At 54.2% G+C, this 20,351-nt stretch overlaps 6 protein-coding genes across 6 annotated transcripts; 2 read left to right on the forward strand and 4 right to left on the reverse strand.

Moving 5' to 3' along the window:
- Positions 1-939: 939 nt before the first annotated feature.
- Positions 940-3,233, forward strand: ACRALDRAFT_1026636 (uncharacterized protein; the record flags this gene model as incomplete). Its single annotated transcript, XM_071014798.1, has 3 exons — positions 940-1,130; positions 1,207-2,934; positions 3,011-3,233. 3 exons carry the CDS (start codon positions 940-942, stop codon positions 3,231-3,233), a joined length of 2,142 nt encoding a protein of 713 aa, XP_070879626.1.
- A 519-nt stretch (positions 3,234-3,752) lies between these two features.
- Positions 3,753-6,095, reverse strand: ACRALDRAFT_1059608 (uncharacterized protein). The gene has a single exon (XM_071016067.1). It carries the CDS (start codon positions 5,702-5,704, stop codon positions 4,172-4,174), a length of 1,533 nt encoding a protein of 510 aa, XP_070879627.1. The 5' UTR covers positions 5,705-6,095; the 3' UTR covers positions 3,753-4,171.
- Positions 6,096-7,122: 1,027 nt separating this feature from the next.
- ACRALDRAFT_1053731 (uncharacterized protein) lies at positions 7,123-7,530 on the reverse strand (the record flags this gene model as incomplete). Its single annotated transcript, XM_071015790.1, has 3 exons — positions 7,123-7,301; positions 7,378-7,419; positions 7,485-7,530. 3 exons carry the CDS (start codon positions 7,528-7,530, stop codon positions 7,123-7,125), a joined length of 267 nt encoding a protein of 88 aa, XP_070879628.1.
- Positions 7,531-10,759: 3,229 nt separating this feature from the next.
- ACRALDRAFT_2024554 (uncharacterized protein) lies at positions 10,760-13,051 on the forward strand (the record flags this gene model as incomplete). Its single annotated transcript, XM_071020234.1, has 4 exons — positions 10,760-10,918; positions 11,012-11,069; positions 11,219-11,925; positions 12,119-13,051. 4 exons carry the CDS (start codon positions 10,760-10,762, stop codon positions 13,049-13,051), a joined length of 1,857 nt encoding a protein of 618 aa, XP_070879629.1.
- A 1,515-nt stretch (positions 13,052-14,566) lies between these two features.
- ACRALDRAFT_1078742 (uncharacterized protein) lies at positions 14,567-16,765 on the reverse strand (the record flags this gene model as incomplete). The annotated part of the gene is made up of 1 exon (XM_071018808.1): positions 14,567-16,765. One exon carries the CDS (start codon positions 16,763-16,765, stop codon positions 14,567-14,569), a length of 2,199 nt encoding a protein of 732 aa, XP_070879630.1.
- A 458-nt stretch (positions 16,766-17,223) lies between these two features.
- Positions 17,224-19,562, reverse strand: ACRALDRAFT_1046237 (uncharacterized protein). Its single transcript, XM_071015442.1, has 6 exons — positions 19,353-19,562; positions 19,212-19,268; positions 19,102-19,153; positions 18,527-19,036; positions 17,944-18,429; positions 17,224-17,865 (listed from the first exon to the last, which is right to left on the reverse strand). The coding sequence occupies exons 1-6, from the start codon at positions 19,384-19,386 to the stop codon at positions 17,691-17,693; spliced, it is 1,314 nt and encodes a 437-aa protein (XP_070879631.1). The 5' UTR covers positions 19,387-19,562; the 3' UTR covers positions 17,224-17,690.
- Positions 19,563-20,351: the final 789 nt, after the last annotated feature.

The raw sequence follows: 20,351 nt of genomic DNA on the forward strand, positions 1-20,351 counted from the left end.
CGACATGTCGCCATGAACGACGACCGGAGACACGCCCAAGAGCGCACAGATCGAGGCAGAGCAGGGCACGGTGGGATAGCCTCTCGTAGATCAACATCTCCCACGCCTCCTCTACCGCGCGACGTCGAACTCGAGAAACAGCCTGAAACCCGCCCCAGAGGGACGCAGCTCGAGCATCGTCAATCTACAGACCGACCGAACGTTCCCATCCACGACACCCCTAGAGAACGTGGTAAGGACAGATCATACCGCCAGTCTCGCTCCTCCCGCCGCCGAAACGAGCGCAAAGAAGATCGCTACCAGCCAACTCGCTCTCGAGACACGGCCGACCAGTCGCGACGTGACCCCAGAAGCGGCCGTCAACGGACACGTAGTCCAAGCACTCGCCGTGGTCGCGGTGGACCTCCGTCCTCACCTCCTACGAAACGACAGAGAAGCCGGAGTCCGGCCTCGCCTGATTGGGATAGAAAACGATCGAGACGAGACGACAGCACCAGTCGAACTTCACGAGCCCCTAGAGACGCGAGAGGCGACGCAAGAGACGACGAACATCCAGATACCCGCGCATCGCGTAATCGTCCACCTTCCCTGGATCCCGACGACTACCGCACGGCATCCAGACACAAGAGGCGACAGGACCGACGTCACAGCCGTTCACGATCCTCGGCTAGGGATAAATCGGATTCCCGTCGTATAGACCGGTCGCCCCCTAATTATCCCGAACAATCTCACGCGCGTGCACGAACTCGATCTCCCAGACCGCGATCACCACGTCCCAGTCGACGACAGCGATCCCCCCTATCCCCTCACGACGGCCGCCGTCCAGATCGTCCTCGCCGCAGATCGCGTTCCACTAGCAGGGGCTCGGGACATCGAACGAAACAGGGAAAATCCGCTCGAGACGGGCCATCCTCTGGTGCCAATAGCATTGAAGTTAACATGACAGGACGAGGCCACCGGGGTAGCTTTGGGGCCCGGCAGCAGATGCACAATGCATTTTCCGGCAATCCTGCTTACAACGATCCTCGTCAATATTCCCAATCGCCTCACGTCACCCCGAATCCATACCACAGCTCGCCCAATCATTCACCCTACGCAAGGAATGGTTGGAGCGGCTCTCCCCACCAACAGTACGTGTGATTGACATGATTGACACTCCATGAGCGTCTCCCCTTCTCCCATTAACTGCGTGCTAACTCACGACAGTCAATACCCACCACAATATCCACAAGCAGGTCATGGGCCACAGCAGAACACTGCACAGGCTCCGTACCAAACATCTTCATACTCCCCGCCGCCGTCTGCTCCGACGGGGCCAATGCAACAGTACCCCAGAGGCAATGCTTATCGAGGTGGTGGAGCTTTCCGTGGCGGCCAGTTCGGCTCTGGACGAGCCGGTTACCGGTCTGCCAACGTGAAGAATCTTACCTGGACTCTGAATGCTCAAGGTTCAGGTGGCCGGGGTCCGCTCGCCCAGGCAGATAATATGAGATCCCAGTCTCCTAACTCTACCACATCAACTGCACCAAACGACAAGGGCGAAGAAGCGTCTGGCGATAGACCAAATCCATTTCGACCGTCAAAAGATTTGCAGGTCGAAGATAAGACTTCATCAGAGAAGATGGAGGACAAGGGTATGCCACCTCCCAGCAGGCCGCCTCCGTCAGGCCCATCCACCCAGTCAACGGCATCATCCAAGTTCAGCTTCGCATTTAAGGCGTCTACGAAGCCTGCTGCGACGGCGCCGAAGCCAGAGATTTCCCAAAAGTTCAACGCTGCACCTCCGAAGCGTGATTCCACCCAGGAACCAGACCAGCGGTCCCAGCAACCCGATCAGCGGTCGCGGGATCCTCCACGCGGAGCTCCCACCGAGCCGGCGTCCGCCAGAGCCAGGCATGACCCAAGGCATCATCCGCCATCGGGACCAAAACCACCCCCACCCCCGAAGACGCGGGTCGTGAAGAAGAAGATGAAACGACTGAAGCCCAGGAAGAGCTTGCCAGAGGATTTGGTCAAATCAGAGTCTGTGTATTTCCGCAAGCCCGGGAACGAGTCCGTTGTAGGCTCAGGCACTTATGGTAAGGTTTTTAAGGGCGTTCATGTCTACACCAAGAGTCTAGTTGCTTTGAAGAGGATCCGCATGGAGGGCGAGAAGGATGGCTTCCCAGTCACGGCCGTGCGAGAGATTAAGCTGCTCCAGTCTCTTCGGCATCCCAACATTGTCCAGCTCCAAGAAGTCATGGTGGAGAGAAACGACTGCTTCATGGTCTTCGAATACCTCTCCCACGACTTGACAGGTCTTCTCAACCATCCAACCTTCAAGCTCGATGCTGCCCAGAAAAAGCACCTGGCGAAACAAATGTTCGAGGGCTTGGACTACCTCCATAACCGGGGGGTTCTTCATCGCGACCTCAAGGCCGCCAATATTCTTGTCAGCAATGACGGGATTCTCAAGCTCGCCGACTTTGGCCTGGCTCGCTTTTATGCGAAACACCACCAGCTGGACTACACAAACCGCGTGATTACCATCTGGTACCGGCCACCCGAGCTTCTCCTAGGTGAGACTCGCTATGGCCCGGCGTGCGATATCTGGAGCACGGGCTGCATCATGATGGAGTTTTTCACGCGCCACGCCACTTTCCCCGGTGACGGCGGGGAGATCAGCCAACTAGATAAGATCTACAATGTCATGGGGACGCCCAACAAGGCGGAGTGGCCTGGCCTGGTTGATATGCCGTGGTTCCAGCTCTTGAGGCCTGGGTACCGTCGAGCCAACACTTTTGCGGCAAAGTACAAGGACAAGTTGACACCTGCGGCCTACGACCTTCTCTGCTCCATCTTCAAGTACGATCCGGCCAAACGCCCAACTGCCGCCGAAGCCCTTCAGCACGCCTACTTTACGACTGAGGACCCCACTCCTCGGCAAGCTGTAGAGTAAGTTTCTCGATGCGGGATTGCTTTATCCATTCTACCTGGAGCAGCAACATGGCTAACTATATATCTTTTTCAGATTGGCGACGCTAGAAGGCGATTGGCATGAGCTCGAATCGAAACAGCACCGACGTGAGAACGAACGGCGAGACAGAGAGGCGCGCCATGCAGCCCGGGCGAGAGAAAAGGAGCGCAAGCGCGAAAACGATGTCCATGATCAACGAGGGGACGCGAAGCGAGTTCATCTCGAGGGTAAAGCCGTCCAACCCGTGAACAAGGTCAGCGCAGCCAAAGAGGCGTGAAAATAAAAATAAAAAAGGTCAAGAGTGTGGGTTCATGACACTGTTTGTCTCTTCCTTCTTTCATGTAATGGATCTGATTTTGGCAAACGTAAGGCGAGGGATTGTTTACCATGGCGCGCCGCGATCGGCATTCAGCATACACACGGCATTGGAGTTCAGCGGCATTTTGTACACCCGCCAAGGAGGACTCTCGGTTTTTGAGGTTAGGCAAGCGAAGGGCGTTTCTGTGTCTGTTATATTACGCATCCCGGGTGAAACTGCGCCCCGACAGTGACTGGTATGGAGAGGCACCGGCATCAGGTGCATAGGTCGGGCGCTCCTCTCCCGTACTTGATTGTCAGATGAGCTGTCAGCTCAGTCGGTTCCATGGACGTGAAAGGGATTGGGAGGTGGACTGTATAGTAGATCTCAATTCATTCGCCTCACACAAGGGCTTTGCCACTTTGTTTCTCTCCAGGGCTATAAGAGCGTGCTTTATTTGTACGCTTGGACAGAGACAGCTGAACAAGATGTTGTCTACCGAGCGCCAACATACTGCCGTCACTTACCCACGGTAGGGTGCTCCAAAATACAATCTCCTATAAGAACCGGATTTTGTCTCTTTTCTTTTCCCCCCCTCGAGCAAAGCTTCCTGCTAAAGGGATGGATTTGGGAGGCTAACATTATATTGGCCGAGCTGCGACGAGTTTCCCCCAAGAACCTTGAACTCTCATATTTTGCGTTGCGCCTTGCAGATCCCCCTTAACCCTTGAAATGTCCATCCTCGCTCAAACCCGCTCGCAAAAAGACCATTCGGTTACAACGCCTCTGGCATATTTCTGGTAGAAACTGTTCACATGTTTCCAACGGACCTCTGTCGAATCGTCAAAATCGTCAAACCGTAGCATACATAATCACAGCATCGATATAATCGCGCCAAGGTTGCATTCTCCATTGGGTTACTTCTCGACCCTTTTACCCTTTCCCCTCCCGTCTGCTGTTGTTTTCAGCAGGTCTCGCAGGCTTCCTTCGGCGTGACTTGGCGATGCGCCCCCTTGAGCAGAGGCAGAGCTGAGAGCCATCATTGGGGGGAACGACCAGGCCGGCACCCAGCCACTCAAGCCTTCGAGCAAGCCCCTGGGCTCCAACGGCGGAGTCTCGCCTCCTGCTTCCAAACGAGGGGCTTTTATATCTGGTTGATCGGCGTCCTTCTTTGGGGCATTCGCCTCGGTATCATCCGGCTCAGTGCGAACTTCTAGATGGCTTATCGACGTTTGAGGGAGGGCCGGCTCGCTCAGAAATGTAGACGAGGAGTTGCGCGCCGAAGTCGCATCACTGACGCTCGGATCCTGCCGAGCGCTTCCTATCATGGCCGTGGCCAATGACGAAGACATTTTCCTTGTGAGTGTCCTTTTGCTGTCGGCGGCTTTTAGGTTCGCCGGAATGCCAGTGCCAACATGCTCGTCATTGTCTTCGACCAGACCTGCGGCGACTGTCTGGGCAGCTCGTTCACGGACCTCCTCGGCCGTTTCAGCTGCCAATTTTTTCTTAGACTTTGACTTTCCTTCCTCCGACGAGCCGCTAGAAGACATGATAGTCTCCAGCGTCCCTACGGCTAGACTCCTTCTCTTGCCGACGAGACCCATCTTTTTGCGGTGCCGTCTGTTGTTCCGCTCATCGTCAGCCGGCATGGCTTGCAGTGTACGCCCCGTAGCCTGTTGACGTCTGGATGAGGCAGAAGCCAGAAAGGATGACCCAGACCCATGAGGCGCCACATGGACTTCATATTGGTTACTCAATGAATAGCGAGATCTCGCGCAAATCTCGGCAATGCGATCCAGGTCGGCATTGATATCGCTGTCCCCTCCCTCGGCTTCTAGGTTGGCCATCATGCTTTTGAAGGTGTAGGCTTCAATGGGTGGGAGCTTGGCGGCAGCATCATGGGCTAGAGACTCTCTTAAAACCTTTGCCCGAGCCATGCTCAATAGGCCATATTTCTGAGTACCGGGTCGGGATCGGAAAGCGACGACACGCCCTGCGGATGCTGCTGTGCCAAAATTCACCGACGTACCAGGGCCATAGCCTCCGGTGGTGCTGCGAGCGGGTTTGGACGTCCTTCCTCGACCACCGGAATAGGTTCGTACAAGGACCGGTTGGGGGTAAGTATTCTGGGCGCCTGTGGACTTGGCGTGGCGAGGTCGGGAGGGATATTGTGTATTGAGCTCTCTTAGAGCTGAAGTGCGGTGGGCGGCAGTGTCATTGTCGAGCGGGATCGGCTTGCCCTCGGCAGTAAAGTATACGAGTGAAGTCGAGGACTGGTTTGACTGGAACCATAGAGGGAAAGAAAGAGGCAGCGATGAACGTCTTGGTCTCTTGGACCGGCGTGAAAGTGAAGAAGAAGCCGAGGTCTTGGGACGACCTGGGGAGGTGGGAGTAAGGTGTTGCTGTAGAGGTAGGCCAGAAGGGTCCCTCGGGATGTTTCCTTTGTCCATTTCGGGCAGAAGAACACTTGGTAGGCGGGGTATATATATGCGATAAATGGGTGCGTGCAAGAGCAACTCGAGTCGCGGTTTATGCGCCCGGAGGGGGGAAAGAAGGGCAGAAGCGCAGGGAGGATCAGATCAGCGGCCGAGTGCGCATAATACGGAGTGCCAGCTCTGTGTCAATGGTCGAAATGCCGCTCCACTAGATAAGGCATGGGAGTGGCTATAAGGATCAATGGCCGTGGAATTCGGAGCGGCAAAGGACCACAGAAACAGACTTGCATGCGTCTCCTGCCCTTTGCCGAGCTGCTGCGCGGTATGGCTTCGTGGCGTCCGCAGAGGCCTCAATATAACACGTTGAATCTGCGGATGCGACAGAGTGGAGATGGTGAATCAGCAGCTGTGCTCAGAACGAACGGTCCGAAGAGACAGGAAATGCTTCGGTGTCCCGCCACAACTATACGGTGTATGAGGCGCGGATTGCCAATGCCCTGGGGTTTGGGAAAAAGAACGGACACGGAGGATGGATGAGAGTAAGAAGAGAGTGAGGTTGCATGTTGCAGTGACGAGTAAATGCGTAACGTAGGTAGGTACTGAGCACGTTGTACTCTCCGTAGGTATAAGTACCGTTACCTTATGCGCTGCACGACTGTCGTGGCTGCCGTTCAAAGGGCAGCCTAGACGTTGAAAACACCAGGGGTCCAATGGTGCGGGGGATCAAATAGCGGGGGAAGCATCTTACGAATGTATACAGTGTCATTTAGACTTAATAGTGAACATCACACTGTATAGACTGGTCTATGCTTTCTATTCGTAAACTTCAGGGCTGCTTCTACATCAGAACCAACGGCATCCTGGCACCATTTCGTTTGAAGATATATGCCAATGTCCAACGGCGGCTCAATAACACGGGAGTTGGAGTTGGGAATGATAGCGCAATACCCTCAGCCATAGGTCCTTGCGGGTAGGTGGCTTTAGAGATGGACTGACGTGAGGGATGGTTAAGCTTCCTTCTCCCTCGATGTTCACCAGTCTGCGGGAATCTGCACCGGGTTAATAGGTGAATGTTAATTGGTTTCGGTACTTATGGCACCACGTATCCATAAAACTGCACATATGGGCCGATCTCGGCGTTCCAGGGAACCCTCGATATAAACTTATTGTTCTTATAAGACTGACAGGACAGGCCATATGCGCTGTTCCATTGAGACCTGGTGAAGGTGATCCTGTCTGTCCAGCTCGCACCAGGCCTCCCGGCACAGTGAGCGCAGAAGCACCGCACCTCTCTTGTCTCCCATGTCCTCTCCTCTCTGGTATCCGAAAGGCATCGGCATCTTGTGCATCTTCCTGAAGAGACTGAATTGGCCAATGCCCGGCCAGATAACCATCGTGAACTCCCCAGCTTTATCTCTTCGTCGCTTCCCGATTTACCGTCGGGTGCCACCACTCTGAACTTTCTCGCTGTAGATGCCCGGAGCACGACCTGTGATGATCGCGCCCTGCTGGATCTGCTCCCGACGGTCATAATAAACATAAAGGACGTATAGCGCGTGGATGAGGCCTGGTAGGAATCCGAGTATCGTGAGGAGGATGTTGACGATGAAATCTGAGGAGCACATTAGGGCCTGCGGTTCGCATTTCTGGGCAGGGCGATTAAGACGCCGGGGCTCAAGGCAACTCACCCATTCCACAGCCGGCCACTGCTAGAACGCCGATTGGCGGCACTGTATGCATATCCTGGGTCAGTACATGTCTCGTTGATTCGGCAAGACATGACACGGAAACGTACCGAAGAGGGTGATGATGACGATAATAATAGCTGAAATGGCACCCATTCTTGCTGTTCTCAGTTTCTTTCGTATGTGCTTGGTTGTTTCGCGTACGACGCAAGTAGATAACGCAGGCTGGCGTTGTTTTGTGTGTATGTGATATGGTATGTATGGTGGTGAAGTTGAGTCTTTCCCGACTTACGAATACACGGTCGGTAGGTATTAGGTGACGAAACACTGCGGAAGATATATGGCGGAGAGGAGAGCAACTGCTAGCGCCACCAAGGGAGGGTGACCATATTGAAAGGGCAGCCTTGGTAGCGTCGTAGCTACCACATGTTAATACTTACCTTATGGTTTCAGCCTGTATTTCCTACCAATTGAGGTAAAGGTTGTGCTGGGCAGACGTTATCCTCGACCTCGAGTTGCACCCTTACGGGGTAGCCTTGAGAAGTGAAGCCATATGACGTCAGCTGTCCGAGACCACGCTACACTGATTACGTACGTGACCTTCACGACAAGCCGCCTATCTGGTATACATATCATCGACTTTCTATCTGGGGTTGTCGTCCGCGCTCGGAATTCATCTTCTCAGGTACCAGTTGGAATTCATGTGGCACCAGTGCAGGTATCTTTCGGATTTCTTTCGGATTGCCCCAGCCAGCTTATCCAGGTGCTATCTCGTGTCCGCGGCAGTTGAAAGTGGTTAGTAGTTGTTTCTTATCGATTCCAAATATTCGTGGACTGGGTTCATAACTCGCCGTCGGCAAAGCGCCAAGAACGAAAGACTGAAATGCGCCGAGATGCTGCGCAATCAAATTCGTAGGGCACAGTCCCATCAGAAACTCTGCCCTCCTTTTCGGCTCTAGTCTCAGGGAAGCAAAGCCGAACGGCTGCTTCACCGGTAGGCGTATCATAAGGCAGAAATTACGTTGTACGAATGAGACGCGGCATTCCAAGGCTTACTTATTATATATACTCTGGGTTTTGTATGATGCTGTAACGGGAGAATGAGCAACAATATACGATACGTGTATAACGTAGCAAGACCGACAACGGGAAATTTAAACGTCGGAGTTCATGTCCGGATTTCAATTCGGGTGTGAGAGGCCAGGCGATTATTCTGCAATTGTGCTTCCTCTCCCGAGGCAGAGCAATAATATCGTACCTACTACGGCTATCCATTCTGGCGTTAAGATAATTGGCTTGGTCCTTAATGTAGAAGTGCAGCTTGACTCCCCCTATTAGGCGGTGTATTCGTGATGCTTCGTACCATTAAAAGTTGGACACAGTACTAGGGCTAGTTCTTCTTACTGGGCATGTCGCTACCTGGGAGGTCCCGCTCCATCAGCCTATCCCGGACGGCCGCCAGTGGACCTTCCCGGGCCCAGCTAGTGTCACTGCCCCTGGTTTGCCATGCTTTATTAACCAGGAACTTCCAGCAGATGTTAGGTGTGGCCCCTTGACACCTCAACGACGAAGTGATTTCCTTTCTGGTCTGGTCCTAGTGTAACGAGCAGGATGGAAGAAGAAACCATCACCACACACAGTACTGGGATACAGATGCTTTATGTTCAGAACGTGGTTACAGGCTGGGCAGCCTATGTACGTGTAGAGCAGGTTCACAGGAGGAATATATGGGATGAGGGAGAGGTAATACCTACCAATGCACGAAGTACGGATATCCAGGATGGAAGCACGTACGACGTAGGCCAGCAGGGTATCAGCTGTCATTATCGTCCAAGGACTGACCAGACTGGCCGGGTGTGGAATGATGGACTTTCTGCGATGAATTGCCGTTAGTACCTAAGCTCACAACGCATAGCATTGCAGCATCCGTAGCGCCATCTGGGCCATGGTCTACCGGTGGAAAACGTATGATAAGGCAGGGTAGAAAGTTGGTTTTGATGAATCTTTGCTTGTCCTAGCAAGTCCTAGTAAGCATTGATGACAGATGTGGCCTCGTCCACCAGGCCGCGTTTCCGGTTTAACGTGCTTCAAGCATCGAGCTCGAAGAGCATAACCGCCCGGCAGGCAATGAGCACCGGCGACTACAACGTATTTCCTCAAGATCCCCTTCCGTGATCTTACGAATACCGTAGACACTCTGTACCCGGGCCAACTACTATTCGAAGCAGTCAAGGGTACCCGGAGACGAGCTACACCGTATCTAATTAGTCCCAGGTCGCTTTATGCACACCATTTGCTTTGACCTGGGATATTTTCATTAGCCTCGAGGTATTACGTATGTGTCAGTTCTCACGTCTGTATTTTAATCTCAGTCTATGGTCCGCGAGATAGGATGCCTTATTAGGTGCTCCAGCGACTAATAGGGGATTCTCGTCAACCGGGAAACCTGCGCGTGAATGTGCCTCACGTAATCGAAAAAGAGTTACTGTCAGGAAATTTGTGATGGAATAACCCGTCGCTGCACCACCAACGACAAACACATGACGCGACAAATGGATTAGACGACGAGTCGCGGTCCCATCCCGTCATCAAGTCTTTCGTTATCTGCCTTATCCACTCCCGCCCCTTTTTCCCTCCCCCAAATGTACCGTATTAAACGTACTGTACATGCCTACCTTGTCAAAGGGCCCCCCCAGTCCGAAATTATTCGTAACATCTACAACGGAGGTACTTTCCCACCCGAGGCCGACTCCAATTTTGTTCTGCACTCCTGAGGTACCTACCTACCTATCTACCTTCAACCACACTGCTTCAGGATCTTCCATTTCCCATCCTTCCCTCCTCTATTATTCCTGCACGTTCTTTTTAATATCTCAGCTCCTCTTTTCCCTTTCCTCTTCCAAGCTCCCCCGGTAATTCCGACTGTCGGCGAGGGTTGAGAAAGTACTCAAGAGAAGACAGGGACCGCGTCAATTTTCCTTCTCGTCTCCTCCAGCGCCTCAACGTTGCGGTAGCCGTCACGGCCAGGAAAAAAAAGGATAAAAGGACAAAAAAAAAAGACCTGCCCAATACCAGGCCTTTGCAAGAACGCCTCATAGGAGCTATCCAGGAAACCGTTCTTCGAACCCCACCGTCATCGCTGCGGTTGACCTCGACTCTGCTGGTTGCTGCTTGTCCGACGAATCTTCAGCTTCTGGCCCGCCTATTTGCCCCGTGGTGCCAGCTCAAAAAAACAAAAGAAGAGAAAACGTCCGGATCAGCCCTGAGATTCCGAGGACTGTTGTTATTATTATTATAATATTTCTCGTCTCTTGCAGTTCTCCGACTTTCTACCTCGCTCCTTCCCTCAAACGACAAATACGGTTCGTCACTCGTCATCTTCACAATGTCGGCATCGCAACCGGGATCACCGCTCAACATTGATCGCTATGTCGTGATTCACGTAGCTACTACCTGCGATGAACACGGCGTCTACGTCACCAAGGACTCCGCCGAGGTTATTGAACTCGGTTGGATCCTTCTCGATGCCAAGTCGCTCGAGGAGGTACGTGGCTAGCTCTCTGCTTTTGTTCTAACCTTTTCCTCGAATCTCACCTCCCGCGGCCTTTCAAACCGTCCTAACGCAATTGCTTTCCAGGTCACTCGTGAGAGCGTTCTCGTCAAGCCCATCAACACTCCCATTACTCCACTTTGCAGTGAGTCGCGTCCCCGAGAGCCCATTTTAACCTCTCCAACCTATCCGAAGGCATAGACCGCCAGGTCAGCCCGAATATCCGAAGGGGTCTCCTCTGGAAAATAAAACATGATGTAACAAAGTTCCAAAGTTGACGGGTTGAACTTCCAGCGAGCTTGACCACCTTGACCTGGGAACATGTTCGGAACGCGGGAACCTTCCGGGATGCGATCAATCGCTTCGATGCCTTTGCCAACGAGTACTTGACCTCGCAAAATCTTGACTTCGTCTTTGTTACCCTCGACGCCTGGGATCTGCGGGTCCAGCTACCCCGTGAGGCTCGTGACAAGGCGGTTGTCCTGCCGCCGTACCTCCAGCACTCGCGAACCTTCGACCTCCGTACCGAGTACCAGCGATGGCAACAACACCACCCCGAGTCGCTGCCCTTTGGGCCCTCAATGCTCTCCAACATCTGCGCGGCCCTCGAAGTCGAGCCGATCCAGACGAGTGCTCCGATCAAACATAATCTGCCCTTCCATCTCCAAGCGCTGGCTCCTGCATCTCCTCGCCGTGCTATGGAGGAGGCCGTCACGCTCACTCGCGTCCTCCGAGGACTGATTAGAAAGTCGCAGCCGCCCCACGAGCACCCGGACGTCCTCACCCGTCCCATGGACGCACGCGCTGACGTTCGTGCTTTCCTCTCGGAACGGAGCAAGGTCCTGCACATGTCGGGTCTTCCCCATGATACTACCCAGTCCGAACTCGAGAGCTGGTTTACTCAGTTCGGCGGCCGTCCTATTGCTTTCTGGACCCTCCGTACGCCCGAACAGCACAAGCCTACTGGCAGTGGCTTTGCGGTGTTCTCCTCCCACGAAGAGGTTTGTGAAATTCTTTTCTTGTTTTTGTTCCTTCTTGATTCCTCCTTTCCTTTGTCGAATCCCAAAATGCCGCCGACTTTGCTTGGGTGGCAGTGCCTGTAAAACATGTTTCCCGACACCGACTCTCTAACACACCGGATCTTGCTTGTATTGGGCTTTTCTCTGTGTACATTCGATCGCTAACACAGTATAGGCTGCCGAGAGTCTGTGCATGAATGGTCGCGCTCTTAACGAGAAGGCGATTGAGGTGTCTCCGTCATCAAGCCGTGTCCTGGACCGTGCCGCCGAGATCTTGACCCCGTTCCCACCGAGCAAGAACCGACCTCGACCTGGCGACTGGACCTGCCCGTCTTGCGGCTTCTCCAATTTCCAGCGACGCACGGCCTGCTTCCGGTGCTCGTTCCCTGCCATTGGCGCTGCTCCGACTGGCGACATGGGATACGGCTATAGTGGCTATGGCCCTCCGCAGATGATGGCCCCTCCTCAGCATCACCACGGCCACATGGGACATGGTGGCGGCCGCATGGGCGGTAGCGGTGTCGTCCCCTTCCGTGCTGGCGACTGGAAGTGCGGTAACGAGGTTTGCGGTTACCACAACTTCGCCAAGAACGTTTGCTGTCTTCGGTGCGGCGCCAGCCGCGCAGGCGCAGCCGTCGTCGCCGATTCGGGCGGTTACCCTGCCCCGATGGATGGCCCCTCTACCTATAACATGAACCAAGGGTCCATGGGCGGCGGGCCTGGTCCTGGTCCTTTCGGCTCGGGGGGCGGTAACTTTGGCTCCGGTGGAGGGTATGGCGGCCAGCATTTCGGCGGCCCGCCCAGCACCTACGCCCTTCCCTCTGGCTTGGGCGGCGGTGCGGCCCCTTACCCTTCGTCTCTGAACACCCAATTCGGACCGGCTCCCGGCGCCCATTCGGCGGGTCCTTTCGACAGCCGCGCCGCTGAAGCCGCTTTCCAGTCTGCCTCGAATGGACCCGCGTCCGCTGGACCTTCCAACAATTTCTATGCCCAGCACGAGAGCGACCCGTTTGCCTTCCTTTCGAGCGGAATTGGAGGGCTCTCTGTCAGTGGTGGGGATGCGCGCCAGAACGGCGGTGCTGCTCCCCCCAGCAAGTCGCCCGCCTAAATCCCCTTTCAAGCGGCTTTGAGGCCGTCATTAGGAGATCGTTCTGCTCTCTCGTCTTGTGATGCCGTCGTGTATTCGACAGGATCTCCGAAATGCACCCTCGACGAGACGGAAAACGGACGACTCCATCTGACTTCACTTGGCATTATTACCATCACTTTCAAAAATATTGCGATGGGGAAACTCCCGTCCCCTTCTTGTTTTCTTTATCTCGAGGAAAGTGAATGGTTAGGTTGGGAAGATTCTTGGACCCGGAATATTTGTCGGAATACCCCAGGACCCGGAACATAAAAAGTTTGCAAGGCAGGGCAAGAGGAAAGGAGTGTTACTATAACCGGACGGGAACTCGGACATGTCGGCGGAGTTGCTTTGTTGTCGACGAGCATTTGGTCAGTATACATGGGCTGGCTGGCTACCTTGGGGGGTTTTGGAATCGGATCCTGCATACAGCTTGATGCCCCTCTGGTACGGGCCCGCATTCGTACGGCTTTCATGGTTTGATGGCCCCCATAGGGCTGGATAGGGGAGGGAGAGATGCATAGCGATGGGAGTGGGAAAGGGGGGATTGCCGCGGCCTCGGTGTGATATCTTTCGGTTCTGTTTTCCTTTCCTTTTTTTGTCCTTTTCCTTTTCTTTCCCTTTTTCGTCTCCTTTTCCGTCCTTTTCTTACTACTGTCTTCCTTTTTCTTTCTAAAACGTCTTGTCATACACCTCCCCGCTGTCACAGAGAACACTTTCGCATCTATTTTACCCCTCGCCTAGTTCTTTTTTTCCCTCCATCTCTCACCCTTTCAGTTTGCTCGGCATTTGGCTTTGGCTTTGACTCTACCCGCTGTGAGACGGATTTCTATACGGTTGGGTTGGCGGCAGAGTTGGTTGCTACGGGGAAATCGGGGGGAGTCGGGGAGTGAACAAGGGTCAGGACGGCTGACTGTTAATTCCCACGCATTTTCCTGAAAATGCGCGATCATAGCTCTTATTTCCTGAATTTTGACTTGGTTTCTTCTTTTCCGTCAACTAGTTTCTCCTGTGCCGCCGGTGGGGTTTTCTTTTACCTTTTCCTACCTTGGGCACACAGCATCCACATCATCGCCATGTTTCTCTGGATCTACCGTGTCGCAGGCCGGCGGCATGTTTTAGGTCGCCCGTCACGTGGATATTTGCAGCGCAGTCGTCGAGGTAAGTGGACGAAGGGGGTTTGATGCCGAAGGCGGAACTGAGTGAGTATCCCCTTGCTCTCCAAGGGGGTCTCTTGGCTTTGAGACCCTATATTCGATGGTAGTTCTGAACTCAAACTGATCTTTGATCTAGCAGAACCGTAATATTGTGCCTATGGCATCATTCTACACCAACTGGCGACTCGATTCTCCAATGTCTAGTTGTGCGACTTGTCTTGCCACGTACAAAGACAACATGACCGATTCTTATCAGTATCCCTGAGAAGTTGACCCCACGAACCCTACATCTGTTCAGCGCTTAGCCTCTTATTAATTATTTCGGACCATTCCAGCCCGCTCAACCATCCTTCTCAATTTCATAGCTGTCGTGACGGTGGTAAAAGAGCATATGGTCAAAGTCATCCAATTCTTCGTCGTCAGGCGCGTTGATCTCCTCGACGTAGGCGCGCCAACCCGGGTCGAGGTCGTCAGCCTCGTAGTCGTCCCAGGCGCGATCGGCACGGACAAGGAGGTCCAGCTCGTCGGGGGTGCCTACGGGCCCGAAGAACATGCGGGTGACGTGATCACGGACGTCGTAATCGGCGGCGGCATCAGCGGCGGCGGTGCGGGCGGCGGCGTCGATGGCGGCTTGGATGGCGGGGGTCAGCGGCGCGTCGCCGGGTACCGCGGCATGATGGACTGGTGCGGAGAGGGCGTCGACGCGGCGTGGGTCCCGTTCGTCCGGGTTTGGGAGGGCGGAGAAGTCAAGGCCGTCGTCGGCGTCTTCTTCCTCTTCTTCGTCGATCTCATCATCATCATGGTCATCGCCGCCTCGTCGGTTCGTGCCGAAACCGGCACTGGAGGCTTGGAGATCGGCTTGTCGCTGGAAGAGGAATTGGCGTTCGGCGTTGACAGGGTCGACGTTCTCGAGCATGATGATAGATTTCTCAAAGGGGAGAAGGTCGGTCCAGTTGGGGACCTTCTCTTCCTCTGTTAGTAAGTCGTCACTGTCGTCAACGTCATTGTCATCGTCCCATTCGTCGCCGTGGTAGTAGTAGCCACCTTCGACCTCGTCGTCTATCTCATCATCTGTGTCTATGGCTAGCTCTTCAGATGGGGCACTGGTAATACTAGTACTAACATCCACGGCGGCAGCGGTAGCAGCGGGTATGGTGGTGACGAGTGAGCTGTCGCCATCACTTTCAACGCTACTTCCCCTGCCAAAGGGACTTTTCTCGACGGGACCCCAGAGAATCATGTAGAGGATGTGCTTGTCGACAGTGAAGTTGCGGCGGTTGGCTTCCTCGACTATCAACTCGTCGGGACGCATGAGATGGCCGGACCCACGACCCCAGCCCTCGAGGTGGACAACACCGACCTCGTAAGGGTGTACACCGAAGACAGTCTCGCCGAACAAGGCCCGGCGGAACTGTGGGTAAGTGGGGATGTAGTCATAGCGGACCTTGAGCTCGGTGACCTCTCGGGGTTTCGTCCAGGCACGGCCGGTCAGGGCCTGCCAGAGCTTGTAGAGGCCCCGCTGGCCGAGCAGGAGCCGGGGGAGGGAGTTGCCGTCACGCGGGAGGAAAATGGGATCGCTGAAGAACATGTTCAGCTTGACGATGAATAACTGGGCATGGTACAGGTCAGTCTTGGACCAGAGGGCCGTATTGCTGATCATGTCGCGGCGGCCCTTTGTGGTGGCGACGTCCATGAGGAGCCACATCTTTTTCAGAGTCTTCTCCATACCCCTGGGGAGGTAGTGGCTGGCTCGCTCCAGGGCATCAACGATGTCATCAACGCACCGCTCACGAAGCACGACCATGTGGTACCATCGGAGTGAAGGGACGTGGCGAACAGCCTGCTGGTTTGGGTCGGCAGGGTTGGAGTGTTCGGCGGCGAAGGCATTGGTGCGGCCGGCCGGGTCTCGTATACAGAGGTGTCGGTAGAGCTTGAAAGAGAAGATCTCGCTGCTCTCTTCGGCATGCTCACGCACCCAGGTCCGGATGGACGAGGTCATGTTGCCGCTGATGGTTCTGTTGAATCTCTTGCTCACGGAAGCGAGGTTGATGACGTCGGTGGGGTCGAGATGCAGACCCAAGTTGACGGCGAGTTCGACGTTCTCGGAGAGCCTGTCGATGAGGTTAAAGGTCATGGCCATGCCTCCCAGGTCGTCCTGGAGGGCGAAGACGGGGTTATCGAGCTTGATGCGCTTGACGCGCTCCTGTTCCGAGACGTCATGGGCCTCTGCGTCGTGCCATTCCTGGGCCTCGACGCCGTGTCTCAGAGACTCGTTGATGACCTCCTCGTCGTTGATGATGCCGGCCATCTGGAGATCTTCTTCGGTGGCTTTTTGGCGGGCTTCCTCGCGCTCTCGTATCTGGGCTAGCTCGGCACGCGCGCGAGTCTGGATGGCGGCGGCGAGGATATCCGGGGTGATGACCTGACCCGGGTATTGCGCTTGGAGGAGCTCTCTGGTCTCTTTGATGTAGGCATCGAAATGGCTCATCTCGACGCTTGCCGGGGCCAGGGGAAGCCCCTTGAATGGAGCGATATTCATCTTTCGAGGAGCTGGTATGACACCGGATCAAACTAGACACCTGAAAAGCAAAGAGCCTATTGTTTCTCTGGCAGGTGCTGAGATCGGAGACAGGTCGGCATAGTAGTAGTCTTATCCTGGGCCGGCATGGAGGGTTGAAGGAGGCAAAGTTGAAGATAAGTTGCGAGGTGAAGGGACAGTAAGGGCTGTTATACAGTACCTACAAGATACAACGGGCCTAAGTACCACCCATTGATGTACCCCTGAAAGGCAGGTACGCTTTTGATATTGGTGATGACAACATACTCGGAGAGGGAAGGAGTGACCACCGAGGCAGTAACCTCCGACTTCCCGGACTCGATGTATCATGGTACAAAGTGCGCCGTGTACTCCTTGAAAGGGTCAATCAATGTCATGTGATATTACGGAGGGTTTTGTGCGGTAGAGAATAGAACTACAACTGAAAACCTACAATAGCACTACGATGGTATATTTGAATTTTTGTTTGTCTTCACAATAACTACACCATTGAGGCAAGAACACGTCGACAGCGTTCGGACCAATGGCTAGACCAGGGGACCGCCGGTCTTTCTCCTTGACAGCGTTGGAAATGTCATCAACGGCGTCAAATATTGCAACAGGTCGACTCCGGATTTCTGTGTCTAGGACGCCACTCAAGGAGAGCACAACTATACAACGCAAAGACCCCTGTACCACGATGTGGACAGTCATCCAAATCAGGAAATCAAGTAGCAGCTTAGTCCATGTTCAGGAACCAGTTCGGTAAAGAAGGCCAAAAGTAAAATAAAAGCCCATCTCAGGGGCTCTGACCCAGTCTCTAGCTTCCTCTCTTTCACCAACCAACGCCTACCAAGACCGCCCATATCTAAAGGAAGAAAGCCAAGCAAGCTTGATTGCGCCGACTCGGAAGTGAGTATCATTATCTTTACCGGTCAATCTCATCCAACGGCAAATCAGCTTCGTCTCGACCGACAATCGATTCAGCCACCCGCCAGACCTGTAGGAGGTTATCCTCGGCAGCACTGCATACCAGCCACGGGTCGTTCGGGTTCCAGGAAAAGTCAGCGAGGTGATTCGTGTGACCTCCGTGCATAAAGAGTCTGCGATGAAGTAGTTAGTAACGATGCCGTAGGAGAGGGAGAAGGAAATGGTGCCAGGCCAGCTGAGAAACCACATACAGTTCGGGCGGCCCATCCTCCACGTCTTCAGGCAACTGTTCCTCTCCCACCCGAGAGAGATCCCAGAAGATGATGCGGCGATCATAGCTGCCGCTGCCGAGAATGCCCGCCTCTTGCGGGTGCCATGATAGAGACGTGACTGCGTCGTTGTGGCCCTCAAGTGTGTGGATTTTCTCCTTGACGTTCCGCAGGTCCCAGATCCCAATCGTCTTATCTGCGGACGCCGTGGCAACCAGCACCTCCGATGTGGGGTTGAAGGCAAGAGCATTGATCGCATCCGCATGACCGCCCTTGGCCGTGACGGTAGCCTTGTCGGTATCCGGAAGGCGGACGTCGATGATCTTCATCGTCAAATCGTCCGAGACGGTTCCGATGAGGCTCTTGGAGACTGGATGATACTGCACGTCGTTGACAATCTGAGTATGGTGTGTGTACGTCCTCGACGGTTTGAGGACCCGGCTAGCCTCTTGTAGAGTTTTGAGGTCCCTGCAAAGTTGGTATGTCAGCACTCACCGCGAGGCCAAATCAAGAAAAACAAAACAAGGTGACGGGAACCCAGCAACCCGGCTGAAGCTAAACTAACCAGAGGCAGACGGTCGTATCCTCGCTTCCCGAAGCTAGGCAGCCAGCATCGTGCGGGTTCCAGCTCAAGCCGTAGCCCTCCTGCTTGTGACCTACGAGCTCGACATCGGGGTTGATGTTGCCATCGGGCGTCAAACTGTGCTTGGTGCGGTCGAAGATGAGGATCCTCCCATCGACGCAGAGGGTGGCAATGAGCTCGGGGTTCTGAGGCTGGTAGCGCGCCTTGTTGATCTCTCCAGGATGGTCGATCCTCTGCACAATGTTGAAACGGATCGGCGCAGTGCTCCCCGACTTGCCGTAGCCGCCAATCTCTCCCCGTTCCTCGTCGAGATCGTCGGCGCTGGGTTCGACCGTCTTGGGTATCTCGACCTCGGCTATCTGAAGATGGTTTGGTACGCCTTCCGCCGTGTGGGTGCCGAGAAGCAGACGGTGAATGCGGTAGTTTTTGCCCTCGGGCTCCTTGACGTCGGGAAACCATTGCGTCGTCAGAGTCGGCCACTCGAGCGCGGTGCTTTGAGGGTCGATCAGCCACTGAGAAGTACACATTGTCGAATGACAGATGGAGAGAGTACTCACCTAAGAATCATGTCATAGAGAAAAGGACTATTTTTCTTCCATGTTTTGTACTCTGGCAAGGTGTTAAGCAAGCATCGCAAGACGAAGTCGCAAATGGATGGGTTACATACCTTCGTTGATGAGTATTTGTTCCTGATTCTCATCTTCCTCTGCGACTTGCATATCGACTAGAGTGGTGTCAGAAATATTGCTTTGCTAGGAGTTTGGTGATGCACCGCATGCTAGGTATGCGGCAAGTCAAGCATACGTACCATCCACATCGTCGGCCACCTGAGCGGGCGCCATTGTTGGACTTGTGCAATGGATGGACCGTGTCAAAATGTACTCAGTGCGATGGCATCCAGAATTAGGCAATGGGGAAAAACAACAAATAGTGCGGTATGTATCTCCCAGACCGGCGCAAAGTTTGGGGAACCAGTCGCCCAATTTGTCGCAATGAACAAGGCTGTCGGAACCAACCGATTGAAAGACGCGAAGTCGAAGAACGACGCGGGTCGCGTAAAGTGTACCGGATAATGTGGATCCACCTTGCTTAGGTACGTACCTACAAAATGCGACAACACTGGCTTCATGCTCAGCCTTGCGATACTCCTGACCTTGATACGTAATATTTCGTAAAAAGACAGTTGGTTAGGTAAGCCCCCATGTGGCGCCATGTGCCATGCTCAGCCCCAGTTCAGCCCCACTTCTGACTCGGATCCCCGGAGGAGGCTACCTAAGTTAAGGCCTCCCTCCCATCCCCCACCTACATGGGTAGCTCGTAGTCCTCATACGACATCAGGTTTACCAGGAAAACATAACAGACAAACACAGCTCAAAAGGCTGAGCTCCCTGTCATTTCTGTTGAAGCCTGGCGCTTTCCCCTTTTATTCCTTTTTTTTTGTTTGCTCCAAAGCAGTATTTCTTCCTTTCGAGCCGCTAATCCCACTGCGTCGCGAATCGCCGGAACTGTGCGGTCTGCGAAAACCGAAAACCTCTCGACCCGTGTCGCATTTCCTCGTTCTATCCTTTTTTTATTTCTGTACCGGTATCTGCCGCGACAGCTACACCTTGCCAGTCAATCGACACTGCGCAGTCCGAGATTTGAGATTCGCTCATCATCATCATGGGGTATGATCGTGGCCTTGCCTTTCCACGTTGGGCGCCCCAAAGTCGCTGACTCCTCTTTCGTCTGCTAGTGTCCCCAAGTTCTTCAGATGGCTCTCGGAGCGCTATCCGGCCATCTCTCAGCTCATCGCCGAGAATCGAAT

Source organism: Sodiomyces alcalophilus (assembly GCF_042370955.1).
Source record: "Sodiomyces alcalophilus JCM 7366 unplaced genomic scaffold ACRALscaffold_1, whole genome shotgun sequence".
NCBI classification, from domain to species: Eukaryota; Fungi; Ascomycota; class Sordariomycetes; order Glomerellales; family Plectosphaerellaceae; genus Sodiomyces; species Sodiomyces alcalophilus.

Excerpts from the sequence above, each read along its gene's own strand:
- ACRALDRAFT_1046237 (XM_071015442.1), bottom strand. The coding sequence starts at position 19,386 with ATGGCGCCCGCTCAGGTGGCCGACGATGTGGATG. Across the intron at positions 19,154-19,211 it reads ACAAATACTCATCAACGAAG|AGTACAAAACATGGAAGAAA; the intron begins GTATGTAACCCA and ends ACACCTTGCCAG. Across the intron at positions 17,866-17,943 it reads GAGGATGGGCCGCCCGAACT|ACTCTTTATGCACGGAGGTC; the intron begins GTATGTGGTTTC and ends ACTTCATCGCAG.
- ACRALDRAFT_1059608 (XM_071016067.1), bottom strand. The coding sequence starts at position 5,704 with ATGGACAAAGGAAACATCCCGAGGGACCCTTCTGGCCTACCTCTACAG.